The sequence below is a fragment of the Solenopsis invicta genome, chromosome 15 (assembly GCF_016802725.1).
Source record: "Solenopsis invicta isolate M01_SB chromosome 15, UNIL_Sinv_3.0, whole genome shotgun sequence".
In the NCBI taxonomy this organism is placed as follows: domain Eukaryota; kingdom Metazoa; phylum Arthropoda; class Insecta; order Hymenoptera; family Formicidae; genus Solenopsis; species Solenopsis invicta.
Window position 1 is genome coordinate 8,826,810 of NC_052678.1, and position 24,769 is coordinate 8,851,578.

At 44.7% G+C, this 24,769-nt stretch overlaps 2 protein-coding genes across 14 annotated transcripts in view; one reads left to right on the forward strand and one right to left on the reverse strand.

Moving 5' to 3' along the window:
* The window catches only part of LOC105197151 (growth factor receptor-bound protein 14), a 273,307-nt gene that overhangs the window by 226,369 nt on the left and 22,169 nt on the right, over window positions 1–24,769 (reverse strand). The window contains exon 2 of one of the 2 annotated variants that reach the window (XM_039458098.1): window positions 6,530–6,707. The exons of the other annotated variant lie outside the window; for it this stretch is intronic. The gene's annotated coding sequence lies outside the window, so the exon portion shown is untranslated. The remainder of the gene's footprint in view (window positions 1–6,529; window positions 6,708–24,769) is intronic. 2 annotated transcript variants of the gene reach the window in all.
* Window positions 1–24,769, forward strand: part of LOC105194313 (SET and MYND domain-containing protein 4) — a 123,185-nt gene that overhangs the window by 27,477 nt on the left and 70,939 nt on the right. For 3 of the 12 annotated variants that reach the window (XM_039458087.1, XM_039458088.1, XM_026135782.2), the window contains one exon: window positions 22,061–22,208. The exons of 3 other annotated variants lie outside the window; for them this stretch is intronic. In XM_039458087.1, the coding sequence (XP_039314021.1) occupies window positions 22,061–22,208 (148 nt within the window). Of the gene's footprint in view, window positions 1–3,366; window positions 3,909–11,466; window positions 15,486–16,351; window positions 21,522–22,060; window positions 22,213–24,769 lie in introns of those variants that run through there. 6 more of the 12 variants (XM_039458090.1, XM_039458091.1, XM_039458089.1 and 3 more) reach the window with 5 other exon arrangements.

Genomic DNA, 24,769 nt, shown 5'->3' on the forward strand with positions numbered 1-24,769 from the left:
TTTATATTTTTTTTTCTATGTACAAACAAGCCCTTTTTATTACACATTATATTATTACCGAGGGGGAATTCACAACCCAAAATTTTGTACACCAATGCCGATTTTTGGCATTGCTGTAAAACACTGCCGACATTTTTGTACACTGCCGACAATGCTTATTGTTAGTCAATGCCTACAATGCCGTCAATCCTATATTAAAATTAAGGCAATGCCATGCAATTATGAACACTACCGCGTGCCCATTATCATACGCCAATGCCTGCACAAGAATTCTAAAGCTTTCCCGAAGTATTCAAAAATTTTTGTGCTCAACCCCATGATCGAAAAACCGACTCTGAAGTGAGCTCACCACTCCCCAACCACTGACGACAATGCCGTCAATATTATAGATCACTGCTTACTTTTTTCGGCAGTCCACTGCCGAAATTTTGTACACCAATGCCGGCTGTGAATTTCCCCTCGATTATTACACATGGGAAGAACGGTAAAATATCTAAAAATTTGAATAAATATGCAAAAATATTTACAAATCTAAAAATAGTTTTCAGATGATCAAAATAATTATGCGAGACACTCAAACTGATTGCTAGAATGTCAAAACTTTTTTGCATTCTCGTCATGCTTGAACTGTCTTCCAAAATTATTTTGGCCCAACAAAATTTTCAGATTTGGTCTAGCTAAAGTTTTAGATATTTTAGCAAAATCGGTCTTTCCGTATATATTACATGTGTTTTCTCATTCTATTTTGAATTCTTACTTTGTTTTATCTCGCGTTTACCACGTTGCATCGACTGTAATCATGTGCATCGAACTAGCACGTACATATCTCTATATGTATTTCGGTATGTCTCTATGCGTATATATGCTGATAACATTTAGGAACTCGGCCAAATAGCATACCATGTGCCAAATAGCGTAACCATGTCATATTTTGAACGGCGACAAAGTAACGCTGCTAACCCGTCCAACATCAATGACATTCGTTCTCGAAGCGGATTTATCTCGCGTTTCGGACAGCTCGTAGATGTTCTCAATGTCGCAGCGGAAATAAAGGGACAGCACCGATGTTCGTTTTGACCCAAGTACAGTAGTTTTTGCGGCCTCTAAATTGTATAGCCTGTAAACGTCACCCGCTCTCGACTCGATATTGAAAAAAAAAGAGTGTCGAGAATAACGTTGAAGGTAAAAGCAAAGTTCGTATCTTCCGGCAACAAAATTCGACAGTGTCGATTAAATTTCTCCTCTCAGTTCGAAATTCTTAATAACATTGGTGAAACGAGTTTCCGCGATTAACATGCATTAAAATTGCATTCAGAAAACGCGAAAGTCATACCCGGCATCAAAATCGAATAACTTTGAAGAGCCTTCTTGCTTCCTTTCCATGAATATCGAATTGTAGAGCGTTGAGTCGTCAGGAAATAAATTTCTGCAGCGAGATAACGCCGCGCAACCTCTCGTGACCGCGCGAGGAAACCGAACTCGAATTGCTCGTTGTCCTGATTTTTACACGAGCACGTGATGTAATCTACGGAGCGGGGTATTATCATCCGACGGGATGATGTTCGTGACAGTCCGGGCACGAAAGACAATCGTGACCGTTCAATTAATTTGTATAGCTGCAGCCACGGCCAATTTTATAATACATTTATGGTATACTAGTAGGATGTCTGGGCTACCCTTTCGCGTGCTCGTAATATATTCGTGTCACGTCGCCGCACCGGCGTGACTTTAATTACCACGTACGACACTTATTAACGAGCGAATTTCATTTCCTCGAGCTATAGTTATGACACGCTCATAGTTAATGCCAAGTCGATTTACCCTGAAGACAATCCTGTGTTCGTATTACGATTCTGTCTCACGCCGTGCCATAAGCGCGCGCAATATGGATAATGGAGAGGCTATTCGAAAAATTGCGCAAGTAATGGAATCGGTCGCTGCTCCTTTGTTTCTAATTCACCGATGTGCTTGTATGTACATGGTTTCCGTTTTTATCTTAATAAATGAGTTTGTATCAAGTATATTTTCACGTTTTAAAGTTGGAGTTTCATATCGATGTTATTTCTAAAAAAAAAAAAAAAATTATTCGAATTAACTGAAAACTTCGAATTAACTGAAAACGACAATCTCCGACTGACAAAATGTGCACTTCTAATAATAAGACGATAGCGCAGACGCATGCTTCAGTCAGACGGCTTCTTCGTAATCGCACGTTCCATCGAGCACATCCAATTTTGCGAGTTGCCAAAGCCGTTTACTCCATTTGCGTTCATCGCGCTGTATGCTTGTTTTACGGTTATGTCGCGCGGTAATTAAGGATAAAGGCGTTTATGGCAGTATCTGTCGCCGATTCTCGCGGAAGCGAAGGACGGTACCAGACATTTCCGGCCAGAGATCGCGTCGTTACCTGGTGCATTTCGAATACGTGCTTTCATTGGAGCCGGAGAGATCGGGTTTTCGACGTGAAATCAGGCGAGTACCCGGGTCAGGTAATATCATAGTCGCCGTATTTTGCACGTATATGAAACTCGCTAACTAATTTCGTTCGCGCGAGTGGTACACGCGCACGAAGAATGAACATGTTTCAAACGGCACGTTCCGCGAAATCTCGCCGATCTATCCCATAATTTATACATTCTACCGAAATGAGACACAGTGCTCCAGCAGCAACACAAACGTGAGCGAAACAAAAGGTGTAGGTAGACGAAACTAATCTGCGATGTAATGACTTTTCCTCATAGCTAATTATACCTTCTGGTTTCTCTCTCTCTCTATCTTTTTTTTTCATCCGTTGATGATTACTTTTAAATGTAAAAACGATATACATATTTATATCTGGTTTTCAAGAAAAATGTCACGACACATCTCGAGTGCTCATTGAAATGCTCCACGGAAGTGAACCGACGCGGCGGCGGTTGGAAGTCGAGGAGGCGGTTGAAAAACCGTCGCTCCAAGGTGATCGTTTCGCACACTGCGGCGACGATATCGTTGCACGTTCTCACCCAGCCAGTTACGCTAAAGAAAAAAAAAACTACTAGAAAAATAGGGAGAGAAAAAGGAAGGAGTGGATACTATTTGTCGAGCGGAATAGCGGCATTCCCAAATGGAACGCGAGAGCACTCCGGTTATTAGCGCACTTAAGTGCCGACAGAGAAGTTCGGTCCCTCGTGTCGTCGAAACGAGGGTGAGCGGTCGATATCCATCCGGTGCAGCGCGCATTCCCCTTGCCCTTACCGATGGTCCCTTCCCTCGCTTGTACCGCGATATGCATAATATTTACACTGCCCCCCAAGTGCCAGGCGCGTCAATTTCGCCAATTTCAGATATATGCACGCGAATGCACGAGACACTCGCTGCGGCTGCAGTCTCGAGCTGCGCGCGGTATCGCCAGGGCGCGTCGCAGGATTTCCCGCACTCCGCCTTCCTCCTACCGAATTCTCGGGCTAATCTGTGAATTCTGCGATCGGCCGTCGTCGTTCGTTGTCCGTCGTCGATAAAACAAGAGAAACCGAGAGATGAAACAAGAGATTCGTAATTCGAGATTAAAACGCGATTGAAGATACCCAGGAAATTGTGCGCGCGCGAGTTCGCCTTTATAAAAACTGAGATAGATAAACATTGTTCCTCAACGAGTATTAAATAGAGATGAAACGTTACTTTGATAGGATTTTAATATCTAGAGCTAAGGCCTTTAAACTTAATTGAAGAAAACTCGCTGCAGAAGGCAACGCCCAATCAAATTATCGTTAAAGGGAAATCAGCTCCAAATTGATTCGTAGATAAAGGGGAGTACGAGACACACACCTTGTACGCCGCAATTCCGAAATTCCCGATCCCTCCTCAGGCGGCGAGTCGGCGCGGCGGGGCCCAGCAAGCGGAGCGCGTAAATGCGAAACGAGTTCTTGAGTGTAAGTTAAGCCGCGGGCTTACGCGCTTATTTAGCCAATTATGCTTCGGCTCGCAACATCCGGCGAGCGTTGTTCGCGGTTCGAATTTAGTTTCGCGGGAGGAATGATAACAATGTCTCTCTGTTATCGAGTGTGTTTAAGCGCGTAAATGGCTTTTTTCTCGACCACCTAGTAAATTTATACCGTAATACATAACTCATCCGTGAGTTAAATTCGAGAAGAAATCAATCAAATTTGTATATAAATAATAATACGATATGTACTCTCTAAATTGGAATCACAGTGTATCATTAACTGAAAGACAGTGAATAGTTTGTTTTCAGTGATGTATGCAATGTTTTTTATGGACAATACACTGATTCAGTGAGAGTACCCCCTTCTTAATTAGAATCACTGTAAAGTAGTCATTGATGACCACAGTTATAAGTATAGCAAGTATAGCAGTACTGCAAATCAGTAAGATTCCACTGATTTAGATTTAGAGAGTAAGAAAACAAGTATATTATATGTATATTATAATTCGAGCAAAAATGTGTTTGACTCACGCAGGGCGTTTCTTTTGCTACCCATAAAGCGACTTTTCTTTCTCAATTCCTTTAATTACTTTTGATTTCTTAGTATTTCTTATCGAAAAAAGCCATCTACGACTGCGATTCAGGTCTTCACTGCGCAATCAAAACTGTCGGACGAGCTAGCCCCGATCATCTCCGAGTCGATTCGTTTGAATGCTATCGCGTCCGTAATGAGAAAAATTAAAACGATCGGAAGAATAAAGGAGAGAACAAGATTAAAGCGCGGGAAAAGTTAGGGCGGGCGTGCACGGGAGGGACATTTGATTCCGCTCTTTCTCAATGAGTTTTCTTCGGCGACGTCGTACTCTCTTCGTAACTCGAGATAAACTTTTGGCAGGTAACGTGGGAAAAACGATAGCGCGCGTTTCTCCACTCTCCGTACGCTACATCGTCGAGTACACTCGACTGTTATTTCAGACTCTCCTCCGCCCTCTTTCCCCAGCCCTCTCTCCCCCGTAGTTTGAGTTCGTACTCAGATAGCGTCCCGTGATGGCAGGCGGTATCGTCTTCTCCAGCGGCACGGTGCAGCGATGAACTTTATGGAAATGGTCAACATTATTTTTCCGTACGCGGCATCCAGCCGCTGCAGCAGCAGCAGCCGCCGCCGCCGCCACCATCACCAACCGTAAACAATACGGACACAGACGATACGTCCGCGACGGTAGTGGTATAACAGTATACATGCGTAACATTGCATTTTACGGTAAACAGGCCACGACGGACACGCGTTGTACAACGTTATCGGTCATAGGCGTGACCCGACCGCATGAGTTCGCGATCTTGTGATTCCACTGGTGTCGCGCGCGGAATGTCTAGAGTCTATCTCGTTGCAGCTTCAAGATTGCGACAAATGTCACAGTGAAATTTTTTGTTTTTTTTATAATAACTTGGTTGTGATATTTTAAGATTAACAGATATTATGCATACTTGCAAGCTGCGAAAAGTAATGCAGGTTGAAATATCCCAAGATAAATTTTATTATAACAAAAATGTAGCAACAATGCCGTTATAGAGCTCGTTGCTCGAGCAAAGTCAATCTGAGCGAAGAACAACGGAGGAGCGATATGATATCATCGTTCGCCTAAAATTTCCTTAACAAGGTACGATTTCGCCCGTTGTACGAGCTTCCCCGGTGCCATTGTTTCCCCGGATACTCATTGTTCCGTCCGCGAGAGCGACGGAAGTAGCTGCGGCGTTGTCAGGGTGGCCGGGCTTCTCTTTACATCCCTCCTCTCTCTCTCTCTCTCTCTCCCAGTCTCCCCGTTGGATGTCGCATTAGCATGCGCAAAGTTAAGGGCTATCAACGTCGCGATGTCGGAGAGTTCTTCGTGAACAGTCAGGCCGTCTGCCTGTCACTTCCAATGATTCGCTGCAGTTTACGATGTTTACGAAACGCGAAAGGGCCATCGCCGTCCTGCAACTCTGCCGAGGATTCGAGACGTCGTTTCTCGTCGTCGTTAACGTGCCGCACGTTATACGTTCCTTCTCCTCGCGCGCGCACGACGCAAGGTACCCCCTCCTGTCCTGCGATTTCCGCATTAGGGCTTACCGGTCAAGTCGACTTAGCGAACCGGAGGAGAGCCAGCGAGACGCTTTAATATTCCGGCGTGTAATCTGACGCAGATGCTGGGAAGTAAGTGCGGGATTTACGGAGTATACCGGCGCAATCTATTCGTAAAATTAACTGCGTTGCCTCCCTCGCGCGCGCTTTCTGCTTAAGGTTGGAATTTACGAGCCCGAAATAATCGATCGTTCCGCGCGCGCACCGCACACCGCCGGCAGGTGCAGCCGGTATTAATCTTCGGAATGCAAATGAAATTTAGTGCTGGTCCTCTAACACAACGCTCCGCTCCTTTCCTTCCTTCCTTCCTGCCTGCCTGGCTGCCTCCCTTCCATTAACGCATCTTCGATATCTTCGATATCTACGCGCAGATTCTACGCGAATGTCTTAAGAAAATCCTAATACCACGAGCGACGCGACGTCGCTCCCGTTCGCTTTGGTTGCTACGCGACCAAAGTTCGTTGGAAAATGACGTTCGTATTACTCACGCTAAGTAGCATGACTTGGCATTGCACACGGGATCGTCTTTCAGGCGAAGCGTTCTTCGTTCTTGCGTCGCCGCTCCTCGCCAGTTCTCGTGGGGAGAGAGAGAGAGGGAGGGAGGGCACGGAGAGAGAGAGAAGGAGAGGGAGAACGGTCGGTTTTCCAAAGTCCCGGGGTCCGCACCTGGAAAACGCAATTAGCTACGCGTCAAGACAGCCCCAGGGCTAGCACGTTGCGGACAGGCTACTGTTTATCTAATGCGCGGATCCCCGAGAAGTTAAATGCCCGACCGGCGTCAGAATGCAAATTCTTCACCTCCTGTTGTTTCGTACCTTACGAGACGCCTTAAGGTATTAATCCACTTGGAGTTTCTCGCCAAGTCGGGCGAAACTTAATCGAACTCACGATTAATAACAGCGACGGAAAGTTCCACCGTCAATCACGATTAACGTTGACGATCTTTAATCTGCTCAAGTATTTGCAAGCTTCCCGCGCGCAAACTGCTACAGCAGTTTCGTATACGAATATGCGTATATACATATTTCTCATACAATTGTTTTATTTGTATTTAAAAAAATTTTACTTTAGATAGGAATTTCGTGTTCGTCATTATCCAGGGCTTTCAGGATGTTCTTACACAATGTTTGCAGCATCAAATATTTGCGCGCCAAGTAGCCTTATCATCGGGACACCTTATGCATTATTGCGACGGGCTACCGAACGAACACTCCACGAATTTCTTAAACGCCTTTTAAAATTGTAAGGAATCTTCCTGGACACGAACGTGCCGCCCTGTGCTAAAAGTCGCTAAAAATTTAATTTCGAGATTGTTGCGCAAAGTTTACGCTCCAGCTGCGTCCATCAGCTGGTAAATTATGCAAACGCATCGTGCGCCTCGCGGAAACGCGATCCCTCTCCACCCCCACCCCCTCCCGCTCTTTCCCTCTTATCCTCTGGGTTTCTTTCGGAAGAGGTCGATCTTCGACTTCCACCGCGGTGGCGGCAGCGGCGGCGGCGGTGGCGGCGGTCTCCTTGTAACGAACTCCTCCGTTGAGATGAGGTGAGGTCGAGAAGTTACCTTCCTTCACCCCGACCGCGATATCGACGTTCCCGGCATGGCAAAAATGATCATAAATTGAGCTCCGCGTTATCCGACGTGCACTCTCGTAAGTGTATGCCGGCAGCTCGTTGAATTATGCAAATACATTGGACTTTGACAAACTGCATCTCGACACGTCGGCGCTGACGAAGCGGGCTCGGCACGTCGCGCCGGGGCTTTCGCGCGGCGCGGGAGAGTACCGGGAGAGAAATCAGTCATCGCGTTTGTTAAGCTCGAGAACAAACGTTATTTAGTGAAAACCGATGTAGGTCGCTTTAGAAATCGGCTTTTCAATACGCGCTAACTGACGTCGGTTTTTATTAAACAAGTGTCAGTCGGTTTTTATTGAACAAAAGGAAGAAGACACGAGGTGATAAACGTGATAATTCAGTAACGCGCTGCTGAATGCCCGTAAAACGCGACGTTTCACAACCAGCGCGCGTTATGATACTTGAATAGCACTCCCTCTCACTCCGTATGTCGTCGCATTACCCCTCGAAACGCGATCGTGTCAACACTACGAGAAACGTGAAACGCGATCCTTCCTTGCGGAACTTACGATTAGCATTGATCAGTTCAAACAATTAAATATCTTACGCTATTAACAATTCATACATTGAGACAGTCGTTATTTATAGAAGCAAGTATGACATTTTATTTCATCGAAATGAGAATCAAAGCAATAGAAAATGAGAATTATGAGTTATTTCATAATATTTACGGGCGATAAGTAAACTTTTACTTGGATTTGAGTGTATCTCATATCGCTCTTTGAACTCTTTGCCGATTGTCTGTCGTTCGCAAATTGAGAGCGCGGAGTAATGCGAATCGCTAAACTGGAAAAATCGAAAAAAAAAAAACAACAGACGATATCGATTGTTTATAATATCGTGGGATTGCGCGTACGGTTAAAGTCAGAAATGTCTAAGTGTCGCGCGGTCATTGTAGTCGAATGATTAAAGCGCTCGCGTAACGTAATTAACAATGTTTCTGCCTGAAATATGTGCAAGATTGATTGTGCATGCGAGGAAGTGTATACACATACATACACACATATGTATATATACATATATACACACACAAAACTCATTATACCGATGCGTCATTTATTGGTACATTTTAATGTTTTATTATACGACAGAATACTAATTACGAGATACACCAGTCATCTGAAATTTATAGGACAAACTTTCACAGGTATAAATAAATAAAAAATGGAAATATTTCATAGGTAAAGTAAAAAGTTCTAAAAAAAGCGATAAATAAACATGATGTAGTGATTTTTGCAAAAGAGAAATACGTTGTCTCCACATATCCGATATGGATCGTATTGATCAGTGTTGGAGACATTTATCAATTAGTTGTTAAATAAAATAATTGGCTAAAATTTTTAAATGTATATGATCGTGACTAATGTAATCAATTAATTGTCAAACGATTTTGTATAATTAATCGAATAAATTTTTGCTTAGCTAAAGTAATCGACTAAAAATTAATGAGCATAATCTCGAGTGATTTAATCGATTATTGAAATACATCAAATATCATTAATGAAAACAGAATAATAATCATTACTAATTAATTTTTAATTATATTTCAAATTGTATATAAAATATTTACGAATAATTACGAAGTTGAAGAATATCATATTGAAAAGATATTCAAATAAATATTTATGAATAAATTATGTTACATTAATCCATTTATAAAATTAATGACTAATTCAAACTAACGATCAATAAGCAACGATAAATTTTTTAATCAGCAATAGTTAATTATTCTCAATCCACATATTGAATTATCCAATTACGTGCAACAATTTATTTTAATCGATTTATTTTATTTATTAAAAATTTAATCGATCAAAGACTACTTAAGATTTATTTCGACTAAAATTTTATTCGTAATTATTAATTGATAAATCAATTAAAATTTGCCCAGCATTATTATCGATCTATATCTTATTATCAATAAGGTGAAATGTAAAGTAAATTTTTCACGCTAAAACAATTTGTTATTTAAATTATCTTAAGTTAATGAATCGCATATCAGTAATTAAAATTGTAATTTATATGTATGTTGGAAAATCTGTAAAAGTTTATAAACGTAATTTGTAGAAAAATTAATAGAGATCCACGTGCGTATGAAATATGAAATCCCTGTTGCATTCTGGAAGTAAAATAATCGTCCAAGATTTATTACCGACTTCTGGTCGCCGCATACTCTCACGATGTATCCTCCCGCGGCGCGAAAATATGATTAGTATGCAAATGAACCGCGTCTTGACAAACGGCTTCGTACGCAGCAAGTTATTGACTCAAATCACGTCTAAGTTACGGACATTTACGATTAGACGAAAATACTCGTATGAGTGCCTTAGCGCCGCACATAAATAGGATTACGAATTTAATGGTTAACCTCGTATGCGATGTATTGTATTAGCTGATAGGTACACGAGCGTGCCTATAAATTATGTAGACACGTCGAGCCGGTATGAATTACATGGCATACAGGTAACGCACACAAGTGAGAGAGAGAGAGAGGGGGGGGGGAGAAGGGAGATAAATTAAAACGGCACTTGGCGGTTCGCGTCTGTCACGCAGGAAATCGTCGCTTTAAAATTTAGCTTCGACTTTATTACCTAATGGATACGCGCATAATTATTCGGCGCGCGCGGCAATTATGCAAATGCATCGCGCTTTGACAAACTACTCCTTGGCGCGTCGCCGCTAATGGAGTACCTGGCGGCTTAAAGCCTCAATAACGTCGTTCTCTCTCTCGCTGCCGGCGCCGCCGCCGTCGTCGTCGTCGTCGTCGTCGTCGTACCATCGGCAGAGGTGAGATCGAACGATTTCTCTCTCTCCTCTCTCGTCTTCGCGCGCGTCAACGACGCTTCAGAGGATGTCTCATCGCGCTTCGTGCGATTTGCATCTCGCCACCGTCGCCACTTGTCGCGCGAAACGCGCAAGGTCGCCGCGGTATTATGCATGGCGTAACCGTTCGCTGCAGTTTCGTGCAGAAATTGCCCCGCGCGGACCTCCGGTGCCGAGGATCAAGAAAACTGGCGTCGGAGAGCTACGCGATGGCGAATAAGAGCGATGCTTATAAAGTATTCATAAGCCCCCGACACGGGCTATAGTCGGGGCCATGGGCTTTATACTTCGCAATGTATTTTCGATATCTTCTCCGCCGCCACCGCCGCTCGTAACTTACTTTACGCTTTTCGCGAGTTTGATGGAAAACTCACGTTTTTGTCAGCCGGCAAGCTTAATCTTCGTACGCGGTAATCTTCGGCTCTTTTTGCGCGGTATTACCCGGACTCGCTCGAGCGTATCGATAACTCACGACGCGCTGTGAAAGAGCCGAAATTATTTCCACGGGGACTTTAAGTAGTAACGATCAAGGATCGATTTATCATCAGACAGCTTAACGGTACGGAGGATTAGAGATGTGCGAATTATTTGAATCAAATCGAATTGGGTAGGTTTCAATTCGGATTTGAATCTCTGTGATTCGAATACGAAAATTTTGAATCTTAAGTGAAGAAGAATCGTATCTAAAGCGATTTTATATAACAAATCAATATTGTCTTTCTTACATAGAAATGTTTTTTATTATTTATGTATTAAAATTTAATGCAACAACTATCGTTAATTAAAAGTTATATTTCAACGATCTGACTTGGGTCAAGAAACGCAGTAAAGAAATTTAGTTGATTTACAAAAATAATTCTACTGCAGGATTTAAAAATTTAGCTAGATAAAAAAATAATGTTGGGTCATCAAAATAATTATGTAGAACATTCAAGAATAATATTGCTGCAAATAATTTTGACGTTCTTAGCAACCAAGTTAAACATCCGATACAATTTTTTTTAATGATTCAATATAATTATTTTCAGATCTATTTCAGCAAAATTGTTCTTTCTGTGTTCGAATTTGAACAAAGAAATGAGATTCGATTCGTTCGGCGTCAAAAAAAAGTTTGCACATCTCTATGGCGTAAGAGTCGGGGAACTCTTCCTATCATTCTCCGAAATTATAGCACCATTCGCTTCTTGAAGGCTTGCGAGCATTCTGGCGAACAATTGCAAAGTGTACAATGATACTGTACATATTATCAGATCTTTATTTTCTTTCTCTCTTTCTCCGCACGCGTTTCTTAGCGAATATTATTCCGGTTTCAGTCCCTTTACGGCTTCTACGCGCGCGCGGCCCTGTAGAGCTCTGAGTCTTCTGAGAATTCGTGCAACGCGAATATTAATGCGCGCGTGCGTTACCACGCGCGCGCACGAAGCGGAAGGAAACATCCAGGAATCTATTTCCTCGCCTCATGCATGATTCATCTATTCCACTTTATTGACGTCACGGTTTAATGCCTTGCGCGCGCGCGCGCAAAAAAAAGTTGTTTCTCATCGTAATTGAGGCACTTTTACGAACGATTTGTCGTGGAAAGAGTTTTATTGGTTCGATTCGAGATGAGATGACTCAAGTGGCGAGGAGGTGGGAGAGGGGGCTAATCGAGGTTAACTCGGTTCGGCGATTGACGTTGCGTCTACACAACGTCGTTTGCGCGCGGGGTTTATACCGTCGCGCCGCGAGCGAACGGATCCCCGCGCGCGTAAATGCGCATTTACGCGTGCAGTCACGTAGAACAAACGACGACGCGCAACGGCGTACAAATGTCGCGACTTTGGAGAACTCGCGTTCGAGCATAGACGAAATTACTGTGCTCCACATAAGCAAATTATTGCGCCGGAGCGTAATTGAAATTCATTACGTGGTTCGCACGCGTTCCGGTTATTTCCCCGGCGGCGAATCCGCTTCCGCTGCCGTGCCGTTGCGTAGCTTAGCGTGAGGGAATTTTGCGACAGTCACGCGGAACAAAAGCGCCGACAAACAATTAATAAATGAAAACGTTCAATGGAGATTCAGTGATTCTGAACGAGCGGTTGATGAGAGCGGTTGACAGTGGCTCCATTATACATCCCGATATTTGATATTTCAATTTAAATCACACGTTGTTAAACAAAAGATTTCGTTAATAAATAAACTTTCGATAAGTATATAAAATTAACAGTATTCTGTCTCTCTGCTCATTATTAGTTCGCTTTCGCGATTGCTTAATTCAAAGTTTAAATCCCGCGACGCGTATACGTTGCATAAATTGTGCTGCTATCAAAGTTCACAATTTCAACAATTTTCTCAACATTCTCGATTCGCGAGACGCACGGCCTGTTATTTCTCCGTATATGAAATTTATTCGTAACAACAACGCGCGTAATGCGTTCGTTTCTCATACCATTTCCTGCGATGCATCTCCGGGATGCTCGTCGCGTTTCGGGACGGCTGCTAGTCAGTTCGTACATGCGCCATTGTCCTGCCTGCATACCGTTGAAAATCCTCCACTTAGTGGGGAACGCGGGGATCCAACGTATCTCCGGAAAAGCCTTGAAGTCAGATAACTTTTGTCCGCGCGACTTCACCCGACGTGGCGGCGGCGGCAGCGGCGGCGGCGTGCCGAGCAAAAGGAACTTAACTGAAGCGAACAAAATAAACGCGACCCGCTATATACGTATATACGTCCAAGATTGAAGCGCTATTTAAGTGTGAATATAAAATTTTTACCGGCTCAGTGAGTCGATTGTCGCCGAAAGACGTCGTCCGACAGCGCGCGCGGCTCGACGTTTCGTTTCCATTTCTCTCGGGATGGAGGGAGGGAGATAGCGGCGGACTCGAAACTCGCGAAACGTGAAAACTCGCGCGCTCGTTGCCTTTTTGTTTCGCCATTCGTGTCAAAAGGAGGAAAGACACCGTTAAAAAATGCAAGCGAACACAGGCGGTCTCGGTGCCACTTTCGGCGCGATTCTTCGTGTTAAATTTTTCATTCATGACTCTTCGCCTAGAATTAACATCGATTGAAAATTTAAAGAGGCGCTATCAGCGAAGATACAAAAGGACACAGATCGGTACAGCTGCTTCCGGTCATGAGATATTGATCAAGCTAGAGAGAGAGAGAGAAAGAGAGAGTTTTGTTGTCTGACAGATAGTTGATCGATCGACTTTTACGTCGCGCAAAGAATCGCGGGAACTTGCGAGATTACGCGGTGACCGAAGTGCGAGTGACTTTCAGGCGGAAACTTGATAACCGCAAGGAATTTCCAAGCGAATAACGTATTTTTCAGATCTTCTGTTCCAGAATTTTGCACTTAGTAATTACATTGCAGAGTATCCAACATGCCTTTTGCACGTTGGCCTACCGTATAACGAATCCGCTTAAATTTTGGCAATTTTTAAATCTCAACTGCCGAAAAAAATCCGTGGGAAGAATTTCTCTTGGAAATTCCGCGCGATGGGAGACGCGCTCTTCAAAGAACTGACTAATGAGACACCGTCAACGGTTTGATCTCTCGGGGTTTAATTAGAGTGTCACGTTAAACACGCGGCAAATCGATAGACGAAAAACGGAGCGCGTTCCGCGCTCTCGCCACTTTCGAAAAGCAATACGTTTCGAATATGCCGCGACGGGAGAATACGGGGAGGGCGGCAATAACAAGAAAAATATACGGTCGGCCGTACGGTGAAATACCGACGCGAACGGAGAGCTGTATATACCGTCCCGGCAAAAATTGTAAAGCCCCTTTGAAGCTAATGGCTCGTACTTTACCGGATTAATGCCAAGGGTCTTGCGCGCGAGATTTGTTTTGGCGCTTTCGGTTTTAGTTAAAGAGCGCCCCCGGCACCTGTCAGCCCGATACGTGCTATACATATATATCTATATACATATATATATGTACACGTATACAGGCCCGCAAATTGCTCGGATTCTATTCGCTTCTGGAATCGCGGAAAGTTCTCTGTCTCTCTCTCTGTCTCTCTCTCTCTATTTCTCTCTCACTCCCTCCCTCTCGACTCTGGCACCGGCGGCACCGGCACCGGCCGGAGTTTCGACTGTTGTACGTAGCCGAGGGCAACAATGGGACGTATTGTTGTATCGAGCTAAACGTCGAAACTTCTCTTTAAACATCGTCATTACATTTACTCGCGTTTCGCACAGATTCCCACCCCGGTCCATCCTTCAGACTCCACCACCCCTATCTCTTTGCTTCGCTTCGCGAAACTTTTCGAGGAGCAGCACTCCCGCGTCGAAGCTATACCGCGCGAATAGGCACGGAGAGTGGAACGGGGATGTGGGGAAAGACTGCGTCTGTCTCACCCCGCCGCGCGCGGTTCGGTACATTAGCGGCTCGTAAATTTTGATATACGTATAAATAGTTCTCCGCGGCATCCTCATATTTTCACGTCTGCAACGTCGCGCCGCCGTCGGAAAGATCGTTCGAGATACTCCGTATACTTGACTTCGTCCTTTCTCCTATCGGGAGCGTTTCCACGCTCTTCCCCGGTCTTCTCCACCCCCCGTGTCTTCGCGTCCCGCTTTTTCGAAAAGTTCTTACCGCCGATAATGGTTCTTCGCGCGCGTCTTCTACACATCTTTCGCGCGCGATAGAAAAGTATTATGGGCGAGTGCGATCGTCACATCTCGGCAAACATTCCCCGTCCTCGTTCATCGTGATCCCGGGCATTGTGTACGGTTGGAAATGGAATCAGGAATGAGCGAGCGACCGTTGTAAGTGCCTTCGCTTTTTCCACCGTGTCGTCTCGGTCTGCAAAATTTCCCGCCCGCTGACCAACAACACAATATTACCGTAAACGTAATACAGCGCTGTAATATGTTGGCTGCGAAGCCGGAACAGCATCAGGAACAAGTTACAAGCTAATTTCGCGAGGAAACAAAGTTAACAATTTCAATGATAATAAACATCGCAATATTCAGACGTTGGAAACAACCGCACAATCCGAAAGGTGAGTGTCTCTGAATTGAAATATTCAGATCTCTTTGACGTTACAAGTTCAAGATAAATTTGTAAGGATTCAAAGTAGGAAGATTTGAACGAGTCGGAAGAAAAGTATGAAAAATAAAAATCCAAGTTTAATTTGTCCTCGGTTAAAAGAAACTAAAGTGCCAAGTTGGAGGGAAAGTAGATCGATCGTAGACAACGCATCGTTGGCGAATGCTACTCAGGAAATATCTCCACGTCGGTAACAGACGAACAATACCGAAATCAATTCGCTGGTCGCCGATATTCCGATATGTATCAATCGTCGTTCCGATATGTATACTCAATAGCAGCCAGCAAGCCGCAACAGATGCCTGATTGTGGTTTCGTGTCACTTACACGTCGGTTAGCAGTGACGGCCGGTTATAATTCACGAGATCCCCCTCCGCCAGTGAAAGGTTCTTTATTAACGGTGCGACCCATCCTTCTCTCACCGAAAGCAACCCCCTCCCCCTCCCCTTCCCCCTCCCGTTGCTTCTCCCTGCCCGTCATCCCCACATTTCGCCACTCTACCTGTCACGCTTCGCGTAATGCGAATTTGATTGTCGAACGCATTCTCGATATTGCAGCCCCATTCATCTCGCGTCGGCGACTCCACGCCGTCGAAACGAGCTCAACGTCGAAAGTACTTTGTACGCCGAAACTACCATCAGAATGGTAGGGCGCGACCGCGCGACCGTGATGGCGTTAAATTCCCCTAAAATTCCCCTCAAAGCAACGAGGCGTCGAGCGTCCAACACCGTTGCGCACAATCGTCGATAATCCAATCGCGTGAGACGTGAGGAAAGATTATGGAATTAATTAAAGATTATTATATATATCTCCCTATTCTCTCTGTCTTGCTCTCGGCTCATTGGTCGACTTGTGACCCGCGAGGATTCGAGAGCGATAATTAGGAGTTTTGAGGGAAGTGAGGGAATATTCTGCGAACTGCCTCGTCTTCAGCTTCTACCTCGATGGATGATTATCTCACGGGTTGAGACTTGCGTGCGCGTGATAAAACGATCTTTTCTCGCTTTGGAAAAAATAAGTTAACACGAATATCACGAACAATAGATAAACATTTGTTAACTGCGCTTCAAACCGCTGTGAAATTTGACTCTCCGGAGCGACCGAAGGGCGAAGAGATAGGGCTGTTCTCCCCGTCCCCATCCCACCCTCTCATCTTTCCGAGTCTATAAATTTTACGCGACAAGCATCCAGTGACGCAGCGACTCTTCGTTGGTGCAGAAACACGCGCTATTTTTCTCCTTGGAGAAAAATTTAAATGATTCGCCGATCGGCAACGTCCGCGCTGCCGTACAGCGGGCGCGTTCATCCGGAAGACTTTAATTTCGTTGTCGCGGCAATATGATTTTACCAGGCGTGGAATAAATTTCGCGCCGCGCGAGAACTGAATCGCGGCGATAAAGTCGGCGGAAGAGGGAGATTTGTATCGACGCGAGGGGACTCAAGCTACGTGATTTGTTTGAAATTTTCGTAATAATGTCGCGTTGCGCGTTACGCGCAATGCGAACGAAACGGAAAAAGGAACAGAAGCAGGGGGAAGTGTTTCGAGACATTCTCTTCCTCCTCTCTCTCCCTATCTCCGTCTCTGTCGTTCTTTCCCTCTTTCCTTCTGCATAGAAATAAATCCGGACTCGTGCCGCATTCGTAATGCGAAAAAGCTCGCGATACGATTTCATTACGATTACTCGCGGGTGTACGGTCGGCGTCGCGAAAAACGCTAGATAAGGCCGTTAAAGCGATACCGAGAGGTGAGCTCGAAAAAATTCCGACTTTGCGTATTCCGGGAATCCCTATCAATTAAATCGCGTCGTACATTAAATTGTATTGGGTTTGCGGCGCAGTCTCTTCTGAATACAGAATACGGTCGTTCGCCTTGTTTTCAGCGGCTCGCTGGATTTCTGCGGTTCTTATCCGGAATCTGGTTCGATGAGAACAGGAAAGGTAAAAAAGGTGGAGGAGGAGGAAGAGGATGGACAGATTAAAGTGCATTTTTATTCGTCGCATATCGGCCATGCCGGACGCGGATTAATCTATGGTAAAATATTACGCCATTCGCGCGCGGTTTTAGAATTCCGAATGCGGATGCCGGTGCCTCGGGAAAGCGGGAAATAATGGTCGACGTAGCAATAAATAAATGATCATGCATTCACCTCCGGTCAATGAGCACAGGCCAAATATTTATGGGAGCCCGCCCGCGATATCGGATAAATAGGCGCAATAAGGGGATCGTTTAATTTACTCCCGATAGAATTCGAGTGGCCCTATTCCCTCCGGAGTTGTCATGTCGAGTCGAATTTCAGGCACGATTTTGTCCCGCGAAGCCAACACCCGTTATCGTTCGCTGATGAGAAACGCTTTCTTCGACCTCCTGCGCATATAATAATCTGGCCGTCGCGGTGTCGCGGCGTCGATACAACAATGACGCGCCTCGTCGTTTTAATCGCCGCGATCGAAGTGATCGATCGCCGCTCTGCGATTCCACGGCTTGGAAAATGTGTCGTGAAAATGTATCGCGGAAAAATATGCACCGGGAAACGATGAGTGGGCCAATCCCGATGACGACGACAGACGATCATAGGTTGACGACCTGTCTGTCCGGGCCGCGTCATAATTTGCACACAGGGTGTCCTAGAATCAGCGACTTGAACTGCATCGACAGATTCCTCTACCTGAATCACAAACCTCTCTTAACAGAGACATTAAGACGACATGTAATTTTCTTTACACAGAAACACGTGCCCATCTTCTCCTTTTTTGCCCGAAGCTTTAAGCTTTTTTGTTCGTTTCCTTTTCGATATTCATTGATAACTTTAATTTATTAAAATTGTACTGATACCAATACTGGTATCAATACTGAGTTGACACACTGCGACCGTCGTGGTTGGAACAGGAAGGAAGCATAATTGCGACCAGCTGTTTACTCATGTAAATTGCTTTACCCGCGCCCCAAGGACGACAACGGAACGGCGACGGAAGAAAGGAAAACGGCGAGGGAGGGACGATTTTAATTGCACATCGTAGCTCCGTTGTCGTCTCCTTTTCCGCGCGAAAGTAATATGCGTCGGACCGTGCGGAATTGGAAAACGAACGAGTAAATAAATGCAGGCACGTCTACAGAACATACGTTCGTTGTAAAAATTGCGCCATCAATCTGGGAACAGTGGGGAACTACTCGATAACTGCCTTGAAAGCAATTTTATGTTCGTATAATATAATTTAGCGTCGCAGGAATGTGATTTTGATATTTTTCACAAAAATATTAAAAATCTCAAGTATACATTTAATGTAATTTATGTTTGCGTGAAATGCTCATAAAATTAAAAAGAGAAACGAATATAGTAAACGTAATAGATTCAAGAATCTTATCGAGGGTTAAGACGTGTTACAAAATAGTTTATCGATATGATGGCAATTCGTTGCCGTTTGTCTGAGAAGATGGTATAAATCCACCTGTACTCGGTTCGTCGAGTAATCGATCAGACTTATCTTCGTTAATTCGCGCGACGTCTTACGAAGCCAACGTTTTCCCGCTCATCATCCTCGTCTTCTTCTTCGCCGTCGAAGACGAAGCTGTCGATGCGGCCGGATAAAGTATCGCGGTGCCGAATATACGGCCCGGAGATTGCAGGCTTAACCGGAAGGCGAGCGACTGGGAAAAACTGGCTTTGGATTTACGCCTGTCGCCAATCCCGCGGATATATACGCAATGCCATCGATGCCTGTCGTCTTATCGAACCTTGAAGTATCGTCGAAGAAATCGTGGAAAAGCTAGCGAGCGAGCGAGCGAGCGAGCGAGAGAGAGAGAGAGAGAGAGAGAGAGAGAGAGAGAGAGAGAGAGAGAGGACAGAAGCTCTCGTAACAGAGCGGAGCAGCCGTTCCACTTTCCGGAATTTTAGGACCCACGTTGCGGGAGAGAGCGCATGCATCTCACCATTAATCCGAGAGGATACTTGATCCACAAAATTGGCTTCTTATCGCCAAATTCTCACTGTTTACTTTACGAGCGCCACATAAAAGAGTTGAATACCGGCTGCCGCGACGACAAAGAGAGGAGGAAGGCAAGAGAGTGGTGACTTAGTCCGACTTCATATAGTTGGCCGCGACTCGCGTTTCGTGCCCCTCGTTTCCACGTACTCGCATTTTATAAACGAGACGTAGAAGGGAGGCAGCGAGAGGAGGAAGCAGAGACGCGTGATATACCATACGAGAACTCCGAGAGTGAGCCCGGTAAAAAGCTCTCAAAGAGCTTCTCAGTCCGTGATAAGCGTGGACCTCCATTACGTGCATACGTATATTAAATAATATTCTTTTTCGTCGATTTTTCCACTTTAACCATCGCTCGCTCGCGAGTCTGTACATATATATGTAGTATTCGAGCTTTCCTTTTTTTTTGAAGAGGGATTTGTCCGTTTCTTGTCGCTAATGGCACGTCTCGGTGAAAGCTCGTCTCGCGTTTCACTGCCGATCGCTTTCAAAGCTAGCTTGTGACTAGAAATCGATCGAAAGATAGGAACCACTCGCGCGTTACATCTCCCCCCGTCAAAAATGCACAGGCAGACACGCGTGCCAGACGCTTACCGAGCCGCTCTGGTTTTACCACAAATGGGGCTTACCGGGGATTCTTCGCGACGCGACGTTGCGCGAAAAGTTTTACTGGCCTGTTATCCCGCGCGACCGAAACAATCCCTGTTGTCGAAAGGCGTTATTCTCGCCAAGTCTTTGTGCGTGATCAGAAAGTGAAAGAGGTGCTTCACCATCGACTTTAATCTCTATTTTACTCGGGAACGGTGATTGCCGGTACACGGCAATCAGGGATGGGACCGACCCTACGCGTAACACTGATGACGATACGCTTTAGATAACGAATTCCTTTGATTACTTTGCTACTTAATACGAAATTCATGCACAGAAAGCAATCTTATCTTCTATAATATATATGCAAATATTTTTATTCCATATTTTTTACTTGAATTAATTGTATCTAATGACGTAAGAGGCCTCTGGATTTTTAAACTAAAAAAGAAGAGTGAAATTTTTATCTCAATTTATATTCTCTCAGTTTTATATTATTTTTATTTTTATTTTTATTTCAACTACTTTAATTTAGTATCTAATTTTTACGAGTTTTACATTACTTTCTAAGAAAATAGAGTGGTCCATCAAACTGTTTCGATTTAAATGAAATGATAGGGGTACATGAGATTGAATCGGACAAACCGTGAATATATGTATCAACTTGATCCCATCCCTAACGACGACCGAGAGTCCAATCGGCCGCCCAGACGAAATTCGCGCGCGTTCGTGACTGACCAATATATAGAAAACCGTAAGCTCTCTCGTTTCGGTCAACGACCGTCATTCCGATGTGCGGCCGCACCAAAACCTCGGGGGCGGATATCGTTGACGACAGCCTGCAATCAACAAGAACGCCGACAACAACGTTGCAGCACGTTGTGACGCACGCGCGTGGACATCGCCGCTCGTCCGCCTGACACGAGCCAAATTAATTGCGAGCGCAAGGCGGGATCAATTAATGCGCCGCCGTGGATACCGAGCAATCATGGCCGAAAGAATCCTCGCGAGGACAAAAGGGTAGCGCGGCGGAATATTCCGGCATGGTGCGCTCGCCTCGCACGACGCTTTGTGCATTTATGATTAAAGAGCGGAAATCGCTTAATCCGCCGGTAATAATTTATAAACGACGGTGTATAACAGAGAACAGCCAGAAAGATGAAAATGAAGCGAAGATAACATCGTTTCCGACAAATAAATAGCGCGTGTAGCAGGAAAAACTCGTATCTATAGCGTGACACACTTTAGGTATGCATTTATGATTAAAGAACGCAGATCGTTTGACCAGAGTACAATTTGTGAACGGTGATAATCGATTTTCCCTCCCTCCTCTCTCCCTCCCTCTAAAGGATCTCTAAAGGAAAGTTCTTTCGGCCGTTTCTCGTTCGCACAGCTTTTCGTCGAACAAAACCGCAAACTGGTAAATATCTTTCGCTAGGATCTCGCATTTCAGTGGAATCAACCGGTTGGCAATCAGGTGGAGGGTGATTTCGTGGCGGTTATCGACGCGGCGCATTGTGTAATACCGTGGAGATACTTCATATGCATGATGAGAGGACGAACGGCGACATTCCGACACATATGCGATTCCGGCGAATAAACATCACCCCTATTAAGCTGGACTCCCCGCTATTGAAAATCAATTTTTTACTCGGTCAAAAATTAATGTTATTTAGATGCTAATTATTACCGCAGTCTGAATTTTGATGGTCAAACCGTTTAGCAGGAAATTCGGTAAAAAGTGCTCTAAAATCCGGTATCAAATTGTCAAAGAATTTGATTTTTACAAAATTCTTACACTAAAATAATTATTAGACGTTGTACTATCAAAATATAAAAACCTCCGAGTTTAGTTTAATAAGTTTCTATTTATTATAATATTATTTTCTGGATTTTTCGCGCGATCGTTTCGTAAAATTCATGAACGGCATCGCAATAATTTAACCTGATCGTTTTCAGATGTACGCCGCTCGAGTGTTAGTGATAGTGTTAGTGATAGTGATAGTGGCAGTACGGATGCGACCAAGGATGCATGCTACAGCAGAAAGCAGGAAAGAGGGACGCCCGGAAGTAGTGAGGACCGAGGCAATGACGACGCAATCGACCAGTGAGTGAGTTACTTGTTGCATTACGCTTATCACTGTGAACACGGTAATCAGTTAAATACGTTGGGGTCATTTTGACCACGAAGGGTTAAGAAACATTAAATTAGCGCTTAAATAGCACTAAATTGACTGGATAAGAACTCGATTTTCGATGGTGGGGGGTCCAGCATAATAGGAATATGAACATCATTATGCACATAGGCTGGAGTCGGCGCATTTAATTGCAGCCGTATAGCCTGTCAGTATCAATTAATTCCTCGGCTCGTCAACTCGATACCCGAGGCAAGTGTACCGCGTGCGTGATGAGAATAGCGAGTATCGGACGAGGAGGACGGGGGGGGGAGAGCGGGAGCGGTCCGAAACGAGGGTGGTAACGTAAAGTTTTGACTTCCTTTTGGCATCGCACCAGGCCGTTTGTCCCGAAAACGTTCTCGGTTCTTTGAAAAATTGCCGGGCGTAACGAACAACGCGTAAACACGTCGATGATACTGTTCGGTTGACCCAATCTCCCAAAATCTCGAAACATCCCGAAAGCCGGAAATGAACGGATTAACCCTCCTGCCGTCGAGGCAGGTAATGACACGGTCCCGCAGCGGGTCTCTTCGACGATATTGATTTATAGATTGGTCAGTATTTATTCACTACTTCTAAATTGTTACAAGAGCCGGCCAGCAGCCTCTCTCTCTCTCTCTCTCTCTCTCCTTCTTATCGTTTCTGTGAGTCTGTCTCTCTCTTGCCTCTCTTTACATAAATATTCACGAGACATGAGAATTATCAATTATATAAATTCAACATGAAATAATTAATGTCTAAAACTTCTTTTTATATAAAAGTTATCAATATATAGAGAAAGATCGCCGATATCGACTTTTATCGCTTTGTTTATGTATTATATGTATATAAATTTTATATAGAAAAAGTCATAAATGTATAAACTCCATAAAACCTAGGTTTTTACTTCTTTAATATAATTAATTTATTTAAGCAGATAATGTTTCTTATCAGTATTAATATATAAAATGCAATGTTTAGAACCTTATGTCAGGATCAGCGACTTTTCTCTAACTAATTGAATTCGTTCTAATAAATAGCAACAATTCTGTCGTGTGCGTTTTGCGAAAGAGAATCGCCGCGGTATGTTAACAATTACGTGGAAAAAATACGCGCGGCAACGTCACGGGGGCGTTAGCCGGGGGATCGTAGAACGTTCGCACAAATAGGGTGGAAATACGTGATGATTGTTTTAACGGGAGACCGACTATTAGATTCGGCGTGCTCGGTGAAAGTTCCGAGATGGTGCAGGGGGAGCAAAGGAAACTGGAAACTGCGTTAAATCAGTCGTTCGAGGAAGCCGATCAACCTCGTTAATTTCATCTTCCCCAACGGGCGTGCGTAACTTCGTCGTCGCGAGGAGATCTCGCGAGACATTCACGTGGGGATAGCTGCCTAATAATTACGACGGTTCTCTTTGAAATACGTATGGGGTTAATTCGCAACGATAATCCTGTAATGCGTTTCGGCTCGATGGACTTAAAAATCTCGCAATTCGCGTTGTAATCGCCCCTCTCTCATTCTCGCCGTTTATTTAATGTCACTGCCCGCTGAAATTACTTTCTCGTACAACTAACCAGGATATTAAATCACATCTGGAAAACTTTACAGACTACGCTCAATCGATCTTGTTTACGCTGCGTGTTGCGGTCGCGAGAACGGCACAGATAAATCTGCCGTGGGGAGCATCGAGGCAGATTTATTACGCACGTTTAGGTTCGGCCGATAGAATTAGAAGTCTTTGCAGGATCGCGCGCCGTCACGAGGATTCTCAAACTCGATCCATGGAAACGTGGACGTGGCGAAGGCCGTCGTGGGAACGAAGGATGATCGAACGATGCCACAGTTCATCTGCCAGTCGATATCTAACTCGAATTTTATTGAAAAGGTATCGACAGCGATCGCGCGGTGTGAAGAGACGACGGGAGCTGGCAAGCATCAACGTCCCTCCGCATCTCTTACGCGGCATTTAAACCGTAGAACGTACGACGACCGACAGTTAGATCCCCGCCGCGTTCCACGTTCGCAAATTAATATCGACCAGCGTGTAAAATAGGGCGTCACGGGGGAAAACCCGTGGAAAAACCGACACGAACAGGTTTATCCGTTGTATCGCGCCAGGCTAACCGTCGTGTCATTCCTGCCCCCTTTCCTCGTACACTTCTGAGCTGTTTCCACGCAGCTGCGCGTGTTACGTAACTCGACTTGAGAGAAGAATTTTCGCTCACGTCACGCTCGCGCATCCCCCTTCCGAGTCATTCTCGCCGTTGAGCGCGTTATTTACATTGAATTTCTTATCTTTCGCTCGCGCGTATCCACGTATGTACTTATGTTCGCGGATTACGGTAACGATGCAACGCTCGCAGCCAGCGGTGCTGAAACTCCGGCGAAGCTCCGGCGCGACTGGTGATTTTATATTTGCTCCTCGAAATATCATATTTATTAAAATTTATGCGTTTTGTATACCTATCTAATATAACGGTCGACGAGCCCGTGCAGAAATGTGCAAGTT